Source organism: Egretta garzetta, unplaced genomic scaffold, assembly GCF_000687185.1.
Source record: "Egretta garzetta isolate BGI_Z169 unplaced genomic scaffold, ASM68718v1 scaffold1037, whole genome shotgun sequence".
Taxonomy (NCBI): Eukaryota; Metazoa; Chordata; class Aves; order Pelecaniformes; family Ardeidae; genus Egretta; species Egretta garzetta.
The window spans coordinates 109,750-119,986 of NW_009260362.1; the positions used below are offsets into that span (position 1 = coordinate 109,750).

At 56.2% G+C, this 10,237-nt stretch overlaps 1 protein-coding gene across 4 annotated transcripts; it reads right to left on the minus strand.

The window, feature by feature from the left end:
- Positions 1-6: 6 nt before the first annotated feature.
- On the minus strand, positions 7-10,231 carry TBC1D20 (TBC1 domain family member 20). 4 transcript variants are annotated; one of them, XR_004842548.1, is made up of 9 exons: positions 9,076-10,231; positions 8,118-8,303; positions 6,801-6,884; positions 5,148-5,334; positions 4,250-4,351; positions 3,204-3,345; positions 2,315-2,499; positions 1,666-2,174; positions 7-1,224 (listed from the first exon to the last, which is right to left on the minus strand). XR_004842548.1 is itself a non-coding variant. In XM_035898492.1 (8 exons), exons 1-8 carry the CDS (start codon positions 9,128-9,130, stop codon positions 1,919-1,921), a joined length of 1,194 nt encoding a protein of 397 aa, XP_035754385.1. In that variant the 5' UTR covers positions 9,131-10,231; the 3' UTR covers positions 7-1,918. The 4 variants fall into 4 exon arrangements, 3 of the variants coding, with proteins under 3 accessions (XP_035754385.1, XP_035754384.1, XP_035754386.1); XM_035898492.1 differs by having other exon boundaries at positions 7-2,174; positions 6,801-6,881; XM_035898491.1 differs by having other exon boundaries at positions 7-2,174.
- Between the last annotated feature and the right edge of the window lie 6 nt (positions 10,232-10,237).

Consider the following 10,237-nt stretch of genomic DNA (forward strand, 5'->3'; position numbering starts at 1 on the left):
GGGTACAGAGGGGTCCTGGGACCTCCAGCAGCACCCCCAGGTCACCACCAACTCTCCTGCACCACGAGTTTCTAAAGTGCTAAATCACCCAGCCCTCTGCCCCGCTGCTGTGCCGAGGGCCAGAAACGTGTTCTGCCTTCCCTGGCACAGGGAGAGAGGACCCGTGAGCGGCTCCCGTGAGCAGCCCCCGGCTCCAGCAGCGGTGTGGACAGGCCTGGCACCAGCGAGGAGCAGGGGGAACAGGTCTCACTGCCCCCAGACTCACAGGCTCTGGCTTTCAGCCCGCAGAGGCAAAGGAAACTCCTCCGCTCAGAGCTTTACGGAAACACGGGTCAGGCGTGACGACTGCCCGCACGCCCTCCGGCCAGCCCGACGGTCAGAAAGGCACGGCCCCTCCGAGAGCGAGGGTCCAGCGGGCAAACCAGAACCGGCCCAGCGGAGGTTATGAACCGACAGGCAGGGGGCTGGGACAGGAGGGCGCCGAGCCTTGCAGGGCACGAGTTTTCTTCTCTATCCTGAAATCTGTAACTCTCCAACCAACACCTAACTTTCAGGTGTGCAGCCCCTGGGCACGGCACAGATGGCTTTGGGCACAACACAGGGACGGCAGGGGAGCTGGGTGGGAGCCGTAAGGGGCAGGTAAGGGCACTTGCGGGAGGTTTAGCAGCTCAGGGGAGAGGTAGAGGCATACAGTGTCTATTGGCTTCGTCTCAGTGGGACACCGAGTTGTCTAGAAGGATTTGCTGCTTAGCTTGGAGGGCAGGGAGCGCTGGGACCGTTAACGGGACTGGGTGGGGAGACAGGAGCTACACAGGGAACAGGGGCGGCCTTTCCAGGAAAGTCCCTCACTTGTGTTATTCCGAGGGGCGACGCTGAAGTCTCCTCAGCTTGTGGGGGAGATTTATGACAGATTTCCCACTGCATGGGACAGAAGTCATTGTGAAGTGTTTCACAAGGTGGAAAAAACCTTTCTCTGCAATAAAGCCTGCTTCCAGAGCTGTAAAAAAACCGTCTGGAACGGGTGTTTCTGGTGCCACTAAGACGTGTGGTGTTGCGACCTGGCACATGACAGCACGTACCTCGAGCAGAGTGAGCCACACTCGCCTCTCACCTTGCTGACCCAAGACACGACTGCGCTACTGCCAGTGAAGGAGCCCCAGCGCCCGAGAGCTAAGCTCCCTCTGGTAGTCCTGCAGATCTGCTCCTGTCCCCTGCCCTTCTCTCCTGTAAACAGATCAGGCTGCAAAGATGAGGAAGCAAGAAGAGCCAGGGAGCGTTACACACCGGGGAGAACCTCACAGCAGGCGCTGACAGGGGCTTGTGAAAGGTTTGGCTCTAACCCAGAGGTTGCCTATAGGACAGGGATGGGTCGGCCCACCGGCGAGGCTGAACACAGACAGCGGGGTGCGCTGGCAGCCTGCAGCAGGGAGTGATGCAGAGCCAGAGGGCTGCCCTGCCCCTCAGGAGTGTAACAGCCCCTCGCCCCCACACACGCACGCACCCGGGCCAAACCCTGCCGTGACACTCTCCTCCAGGCGAGGATCTGCCCTCAGTCCCACTAATTAACCCCAACAGAGAACACAGGAGCGTTTGGCACAGCCCACACACGGCTCTCCGCTCGTACAGTCACCTGTGCGCAGCCTGAAGGGCCCGACTTGTTGGTACCTCGGTTCCTTGTGAGACAGCGGCAGTGCCCATCTGCGTGGGGAGGAGAGAACAAGGTGAGCGTCGGTGTGGGGAACAATCCCGCTGGGCTGGTTCCCATCAGTCTCTGTCACAAAGGCCAAAAGCGTCACTGGACGCAGCAAGAATAGAAAATAATCTTCAGACAGGTCGTTTCCAGACACGTCCTTTCATCAAACATCACCTCTTCCCGCCAGGGAAGGGCATGGTGACAGGGAAGGCCCTTCCTCTGGCTTCAGGGGAAAATCTGCAGTTCAAACTTGGGTGCCCACTCCAGCGCACTCTTCACCACGGCCAGGGCAGCTGCTCCCAGCGCGACCGTCAGCCCCATCACCGCCAGCTTGACAAAGCGGTTGGTCCTTGGCTTTGTCAAGATGGATTTTGTCCGTTCCTCCCCTCGGAGCCGCTCCCTGAAGCGCTGCCTCAACACAGTGTCTGGTCTCTGCTGCACTGACGCCAACTCAAAGTCCTTAAAAGTGGACGCCGCAGTTCTGCAAGAGAAGAAACAGGTCAAGGAGCAGCCCCAGCTCGCCTTCAGGACCAGCCTCCTGCCCGTGAGGAAGATCTTCCCGAGGAAGCAAGGCACAGGGATGTACAGAACACGCGGGCATGCGAGCTGCCCTGCACTCACCGTTCAACCTGCTGCTGAGCTGCCTCCCTGGCAAGTTCGGATGGAGGGAACTGGACGAAAAGGTCCCCAGCTCTGCTGATCAGAGTCTCATAAGGAAGGTCCTGTGGGATCTGGGACAGGAGGTGGTGGACAGAGGCCATGTCGCACTCACAGTCCAGAACTTCCTGCTCCCGGTACAGCACGATCTGCAGAGAGGAACGAGAGCACTGAGGACAGCCGGGGAAGCGGGGATGACTCCTTCTCACTCGCTGGCACTCACTTCAGAGCCAGCAGAGAAAAACATTTTGCTTTCAGCTGAAAGACCTGCCCTTCCTCAAGGGGACACACTGCAGGGAAGCATTCCCTGTCTGGGAAGAGAAATGCCAAGCCCTTCCTGAGACTCTCAGGCTGTGGAAAGCCCCTTTCTGGGTAGTTACGTCTGGCTTCTGAGCAGATTCTGCTACTGGCAGGTCAGAGACGTGGGCAGAACCTCAGCAGGGCTTGACTCCATGACTTGCCCTCAAACAGAGGTTTGTCTGGATCCCCCATGGGAGAAAGGGCAGATGGACACAAGGCACAGGGCTGCCCCCAGCCAGGCAGGCTCCCCAGCACCCGAGCAAGTGCCCAGCAGCAGGGCCAGCACAACAAAAGCAACGAAAAACACCAGGTCATGCTGCCTCCACGGCACTGAACCGGGACAGGTTGCGCATCTGGACACCCCCTGGCTCCCCCGAATCCCACCTGCCCTCCACCACCACCAAGGACATCACTGGCCTTGGAGGGCCCCTGCAGAGTGGGTGCAGCTGGGGACAGCAGCACCACTGGGTTTGCCAGACCCGTTCTGCAGCCCCAAACTACCAGAACCTTGCAATGGTTCAGTTAAATCCCTACCCTTCCAGCCGATACCTACCACAGCGGCAAAATAAATGGGCATCAGTGGATGGCAAGCCAGGAAGAAGTCATATAATCGCACGACATGCCTGAAGTCAGACAAAACGTGCCCAAACCAGGTGATCAGCCAGCTGAGAGCAAAGATGGTTCCCACCTCGGCGCTGCACAGAGAGAAAGTGGTTAGGTCAGCTGCTGCCAGCAGCTTGGAAACAGCGCTGCAATGCTGCTGGGTGAACCCCACGCTGTACCTCCGTGCTCAGGAGGGGAGATAGGCCTGACCATCAGCAGAGCGTTTAGAGCTTGGTCCAGATCCACGAACTGTACCTCTGATACAACCCCAAGGCAAAGTCCTGCCACTACTCGTCTCACATCCAGTGGGGTCCACAGTAGAGGCCCAAACACTCTGCTTTCAGGAGAACCTGAAGGTGTGACGTGCCACGCCACTGGCTCGCTGACCCAAGGACACCAAGTCCTGCAGCACAGTCAACTGTTCCAATTCCTTTCCACCCTAAAGGCTTAGTAACTGGTGGCCATGAGTTCCTAATTAAGCTTGGTACCCAAAAGTATCCTGGTCATGAAAGGTAACAGAGACACTTGCCCAGAAAAAGGCTCTGGACTGAATTTTGCCACTTACCTTCCCACTTCTGCTTTCTTCTGCCCGGACTACACCTGTGCATCCCTATTGCACAACCTGGGAATTATCCCCAGAACTAGCACCAAACTACAGCAAGGTGACACCAGCCACAAAACTGGGGACGTGAAGCAGTTGTGGCAGCTTTGTACGACACCGTCTGCAACCCCCCAGCCTTTCCAATACGGACTGCAGACCACTGGGGTGAAGGTGGCACCATGTAAAACCCCTCGAAACAGGCAGCATAGGTTTGGGTCTGCTTGGAAGCAGAGTGCCACAGGGCTTTGGACTGTCACCGTTAGCTGTGGGTCAGCTGTTGAGCTGACTCAGGAAGCCACTGTGGTGCTGGGGCCATGCTGGTGCAAAGGCCCCACGAGCAGTAACGCGAGACCGGCAGGGCAGAGCTAGGAGGCTCCGAGGGAACGTCTGCGTACCTCTGCATGAAATCGTGCACCTCAGGGTTCACCTGGTCTATGATGGGCATCAGGTAATTTAAAATGTGCTTGGTATTATCCATCGTTGGGTCCATAAAATCCCTGAGGAAAGATTTAAAAGAAGTTCTGTCAAGCAACGACATCAGCGAGCTCTCCTCCAGGGAGGCAGCCAGAAGGTAAATAAACACACTTTTAATAAACAGCTTTGCTGGCAGGGTGGACCCCAGCCCCCAAGAATTCTGTCTATTTGGGACAGCCTCCTTCTTACTTGTCTGGGACACTCAGGGCTGATCTGCCCAGAAAACCCAGTCCCAGACAATCACGCTGGTGTCAGCTGACACTTCTTTCTTTGCTGCAGTGCATGCGCGAACCGTAAAGCCCTTCCAGCACCCAAAACCTAACTCCCTGCCTAGGAGAATCCCTCCAAACCACTCCCCAGCTGAGGGCTTGTTCTCATTTCAGTGCACAACAGGAGAGTCACTTGACTCAGGACACTGGCGGTGCAGACCACACTGCCCAGGGCTGAGTGGGAGGCGCTGTGCTGAGCCAGCCCCCAGGAGCCAGAGAGGCCCTGACAGCAGAGATGGTCAGAGAACTATGAATAATGCACACGCGTTGGCTTTTTCAACTTCAAGAGATGTTACAGATTAATCTGACAGCCTTCAATTATCCCTTCCCCAGAGCACAACTCCCTGCAAACCCACGTGCTATCGTGTGGTCACGCTGCTCTCTCACAGCACCCCTCTGGGTAGGGACGTGACAGCCAGCCGGCCTTAACCCAAGGCTCTGCCTTCCAGGCTCCCCTGCTCCGGGACGGGCCAGCCCCATCTGCACAGGCTTCCCCGCAGGCACAGGAGTCCCCACAGTTTGAGGACACACAGCCAAGCCCGACGAGTACCTGAGATGATGCGTCGAGAGCTTTTCCACCAGAGCCGTCGCCAGTCTGTCCCCCACCACCAGGAGGAAGGTGACCACGATGTCATGGTAGCCCTGGTAGTAGTGCAGCTGGGGGTTGCGCTTGAGGACGTGGAGGATAATATCGATGAGCTCCTCCTGCAACCCTTCCCTCTGGTCATCCGGCATCCCTGTGGGGACAGCACCAGGTGGCAGTGGGATGGGCTGTGTCACCTACCGGCGCCTGCCGTGGGAGCGAGCGCAGCTGCGGTATGTAAGGAGAGGACCTGTGCATTTACCAACCCGCCTGATCCCAAGGGACGTGGTGCGAAGGGGAGGGAGGCAAAACTGGCAGAAAAACTATCACAAGCCCTAATCCTGCCCTCCAAATCTCTGAGGGCCCAGGGGAAGCCGGCCAGTTGTTAGGGTGTGTAACCTTCGGAGCTGCAGTGCCCCTACCTGCGAGGAAGTCACCGAGGAGGACGGAGCAGGGTTTACTGAGGTCTGTACAGCGCTGCCAAGAGCGAATTGCGCCGCGCATCCAGCACTGCTAAGGACATTTTAATCATTTTTAATTTCCCAGGGGCTCTAGAAAAAATTAAACAGGTCCCGTTTTCACAGAAACTGTGCCAGCTGCATCAGACTGCAAGGCCTCCATCGCCACAACTGTATAGCGGTCCCCTGCTAACAACATGTGTTTAGGGACAGGATGTCACAGGAAAAACACTGTTCCTGCTGTGCACAGCTGCAGCCAGTTTCTGGCAGTCTTTATCAACAGATAAAATGCCCAAAGGCCAAGCAGAAAGTCCCAGCAGAGATCCTGCAATGACAAAGTTCTCCTTTTCCCCTGCTCCTTTAATGTGTCTAAAAATAGGCAGGAGGCTGCCATTCAAGGGCAAAAAAAATGTGTACTAGCAGACCCTTCAGGAGTCAGGCTTGCCGACAGTATCCGCACTCGAAAGAGAATCAGAGTGAAGCAAATGTTTACACAAAAAAGCGGCAGAAGGGGGAAGCAGATTCTGGCCAGAAATAACGACTGCTCTGCAGAGTTAGATAGCTGCTGGATGAAATGTTTTATAAATAGCACAACAAGGCACCAGCCACCCATCAGAGCTAAACAACTGCAAAAACGTTTCGCTTCTAAAGGTTCACAGCTCTCTTAAATTGGGTGCATGAACCCGATTTGAGACTGTTTTGCAGCAGAAACTGTTCTAACCACCGACAAACCTGCCTTCCACACCCCTGAGCTAGATCATGGTCTAAAATAAACTGGAGCAAAAGGTGCATTTCTTAAGCGTTCTGTCTAGCCTGGTCTCACCCCATTCACAATGGCTGAGGGGCATGCAGGATCTGGGCCTCTCTGCGCTGCAACTGCTGGATGGTACCAGCCTGTTGGCAGAGGGGCTCGGCGGGGCAGGGGGAAGCGTAACCTTGGAAGAGCCACATCAAAAATCAGCTGTAGCATGGGCAGCTGAAGGAAACTGATAGCTGTGGAATGGCTCCACTCCATCCAGAAGCTGCTGTAAGCTGACAAGGAAAAGGCTTTCTAGAAAGTCAGGCTCTCGGAGCAATGGAGCATCACCTGCTGCAACCCCCCGCGTAAGGTCTGAGCCAGGAGGAGCCCCCCGCAGAGCAGGAAGGGAGAATCCCCTCTCACCTGGCGGGAAACGGCGCAGGGATCGCTGCACGTCCAGTAACACTTGCTGGTAATCTTTATTGTCCTCTCGCAGCTCCTTGCCTGCTGAGAAAAAGAGGACTATGATTAACACCGAGTAGCGCAGAGGTGCTGGGAAGAGCTGGGCGAGGGAGCCGGGAGAAGCCCTGCTGAAGGCAGGAGGCTGAGGCTGCACACACAGACACACCACCCCATCGCATGTCCCCTTTTCTGTATGTCACACGCCAGCCCTGTCCCCTCACTTGCACTGCCACGCATGCTGACACTAACGGCAGCTCAGTGCGAGGAAGCAAGACTGTTATTTCTTTAAACAACATGACGTTAAAATGCTTAAACTGACACCACTCCCAGCACTCCTGGAGACACCTTTGCTCCAGAATTTTGCTGTGCAATTCAAAGTGTACCAGGCAGCAGCGAGGCATGACATACTGTGGAGACCACAAGGAATAGTTTATTAAATAATTCAGAAGATAACCCGCACCAGGTAGCTAAGATAGTTAAAACAGAAGAGAAAAGAATTTGCTGGCGCACCGAACTATCTACGTGGTCACGTGAAATGAAGTGTTGTCTTCCAGCAGCTCTGATCACCTAATGTACTCGGGCTCTTGACTGACGTGGGGGGAGGCACACTTCTGAATGGCCACAGATTCAGGAGCAACAACAAAAGCTGCCCTGGGGACAGTGACTGTAAAAGCTTCAGGACTTGGAGCTTCTGCATTGCTAGGGTTTAAAAACCATGCAGGCACCTCGTCAGGAAGGTCGTTTTCCCTGTTTCTGCTCTGACCAAACATCACATGTGCTTCATGCAGCAAACTGCTTCATTTACGCCTGGAAGAGAGACACCTTGGAAGTATTTTGGCCGAGCCCGGGCTCGGCACAGCCAGCTCTCCATGGGAACAACAAAAATTAAGTTTGGTACTTTCTGCTGCAAGTTCTGCTGCATCTTCTGCTGTAAGATGAACTTACACACGCCAGCTCACCGCCCTGGGCCACACCAGCTGATTTCCATCACTGTCACTAAAGATAACAACACCCTCCCAGCACAATGGAAATGTTGTTTTTAGGAAGTCATGCAATTCCCAAAACTGCCATTTACATACAATACAGCGCGCAAAGCTACAGCGTTCATGCTGCAGCGCGAGTCCCCTTTGCACATGAGCTTGGTGGGAAAGGCACCAGCGTACGCAGGGGAAAGGCAGGGCAGAAGGACGTGCTTCAGCCTCTGTGATCCTTCCTCTGGCGTGCACAGAGATCACTGAGCCATTCTTCCAAAGCACCCAAGTCCAGGCTGTTCTGTACCTGGAAGAGGGGGTAGGTCGTCCGTATTAACGCTCAGCAGCTTCGGCCACACTTTGCAACGAATCTCATCTGTCAAGAGCCCCCCCTCGCTGATCGCCATCCGCCTGAGCGCGGCCACGTCGATGGGGTCGCTGTTCAGAGCCTGATAAATTTCCGCCACTTTTCTTTTCTTCTTAGCATCAAAGTCTGTAAGAAGACCACAAAGAGGCAAGCTGATAGGCAATGCCAGCACAGGGGTGGGCAGCAACTCGGATCGGGGTGGGGGGGTGAAATCCACTCACAGCAATGTCACACTCACAGCAAGGGAGGTGATGTGGGACAGTTGGCACACACCCTGCCAGGACAGGCTAGGGATGACCCCGGCGGGTGACACACCAGCTGACTGTCCCCGTCTCCACAGGCTCAGCACCGGGGGCACCTCACAGGGCACCCCCACCGCTTCCCTACTGGCCCCACTGGTCCCACCCTGGGGGGCAACCACTGCTCGCCCTGAGCTGCCACTGCTGAGCGGATCCCTGGCCCTCGGCTCCCACACTCCCCCACAGATCGCGGCTCTGTTCAGGACCGCGACAGCCGCACAAAGCCATCCTGCAACTGTTTGCTCTCTGACGCAGCTGCCAGCTCAGGTGTCAAGTGTTTCCTAAGGCCAGGACTTTGTGTTCCTACTGACTCCCAGCTAGACAGCGGCTCCTGGATGCGGCCATCCTAGGGAGAAGCCTGAACGTTTCCACTGACAGCAACAGTCACAAGAAAGGACCTAATTACACCAGAGTTAACGAATCGTACCGGCTTCTCTCCCAACAGACACAAACTTGCCAGCTATTTGCATACGCGCAGGTCAGCCAGCACTAAATAAATACCAGTTTTGTGGAGCACACGAACCTGGGGGCAGGCAGGGAAGGGAATAACACACAAAAACACATGGTGCTCTGGTTTCAGACGGGTTAAACGCACTTACAGGACAGGAGAGCACTTCCCGGGGAGCTGAGAAGGGACACCATTTCACACTGCATCGTGGTATTTGTCACCGCTGCCTCACGCGAGGAAGGAGACGGGCGGCTGAGGGCCACCCGGTATCCCACACCGGAGGAGTTCCCACTGGGGAGGCTTTGCTGAGCGGCCACGGGGCTGGAGCGCAGGGTGGGGCCGCAAACGCTGCCCTTGCTTAAAGGCTTTTTCAGACAGATCCAGCTAACACTGCTCTTGGGATCCAAACAGGATTCGTTTGATAAGGGACGTGTCTGAATAGGATTTGGGGTGAGTGGGAGGAATTAAAAGGATCCCGATGGAGAAACAGCTGTTTCTCAAGGCCCCACCCTCCCGGCAGCGGCTCGGGGCGCGCGTTCCTCTGCCCACGTGGCACCTCCGGCGTCTCGGTGCTGCCCCGGCCCTCTCCCTGCTCCCGGGGAGCTGCGTGCGAGAGCCTGGCTGGAAGCACCGCGTTCTGCAGTGTCCGAAGGGGAGACGGCGGGACGGCAGGCTGCTCAGACACACGGACGCCAAGCAGGTCAAGTGATGGATGCTGTCCCTTCTCAAAGCAGTTTTAAAACAGTTTTTGGATGAAAACAAACCATAACAGCCTACGACACATCTCCAACTCCCCTCCGAACACCAACTTCCTGGTAACGTTAAAGCTTCTAACGCTCACCCAGTGACCACAATTTCCTTTTATTTCCTTTCCTGCCCCTTGTGCAAGCAAAGTTATTTGCACACAAACAGGAACCGGCCCCGCTCAGCTGGCCGTTCCCCATCCCCGGCCACACGCAGGCACTGGGCCGTCACACCGAAGCCTTGGGAAGGAGGAGAACAAAGCCCATGGGGGACGAAAGTCCCGTTCACGCACAAAGAACTCAAGGAGCAGTGCGAGGGAAGGAGCAGGCATCGTGGGCTCTTCTGCTGAGGTTTACTGGCTGACACCCCCATATTTACGATGTCCAAATGTAGGGGGGGAGGGCAGCTGCAAGCACCGCAGAACTGCATTTCGACACCTTTCTTCTGCGCCGGCAAACCCCTGACTCGCGGCGCCGGCCGCACTCTGAAGGAGCGCCAGGAACGCACAGGGGGGTCGTCGCGCCGTAACCCAGGCCGTGCCGCCACGGAAGGCCCACCGGGCCGGCCGG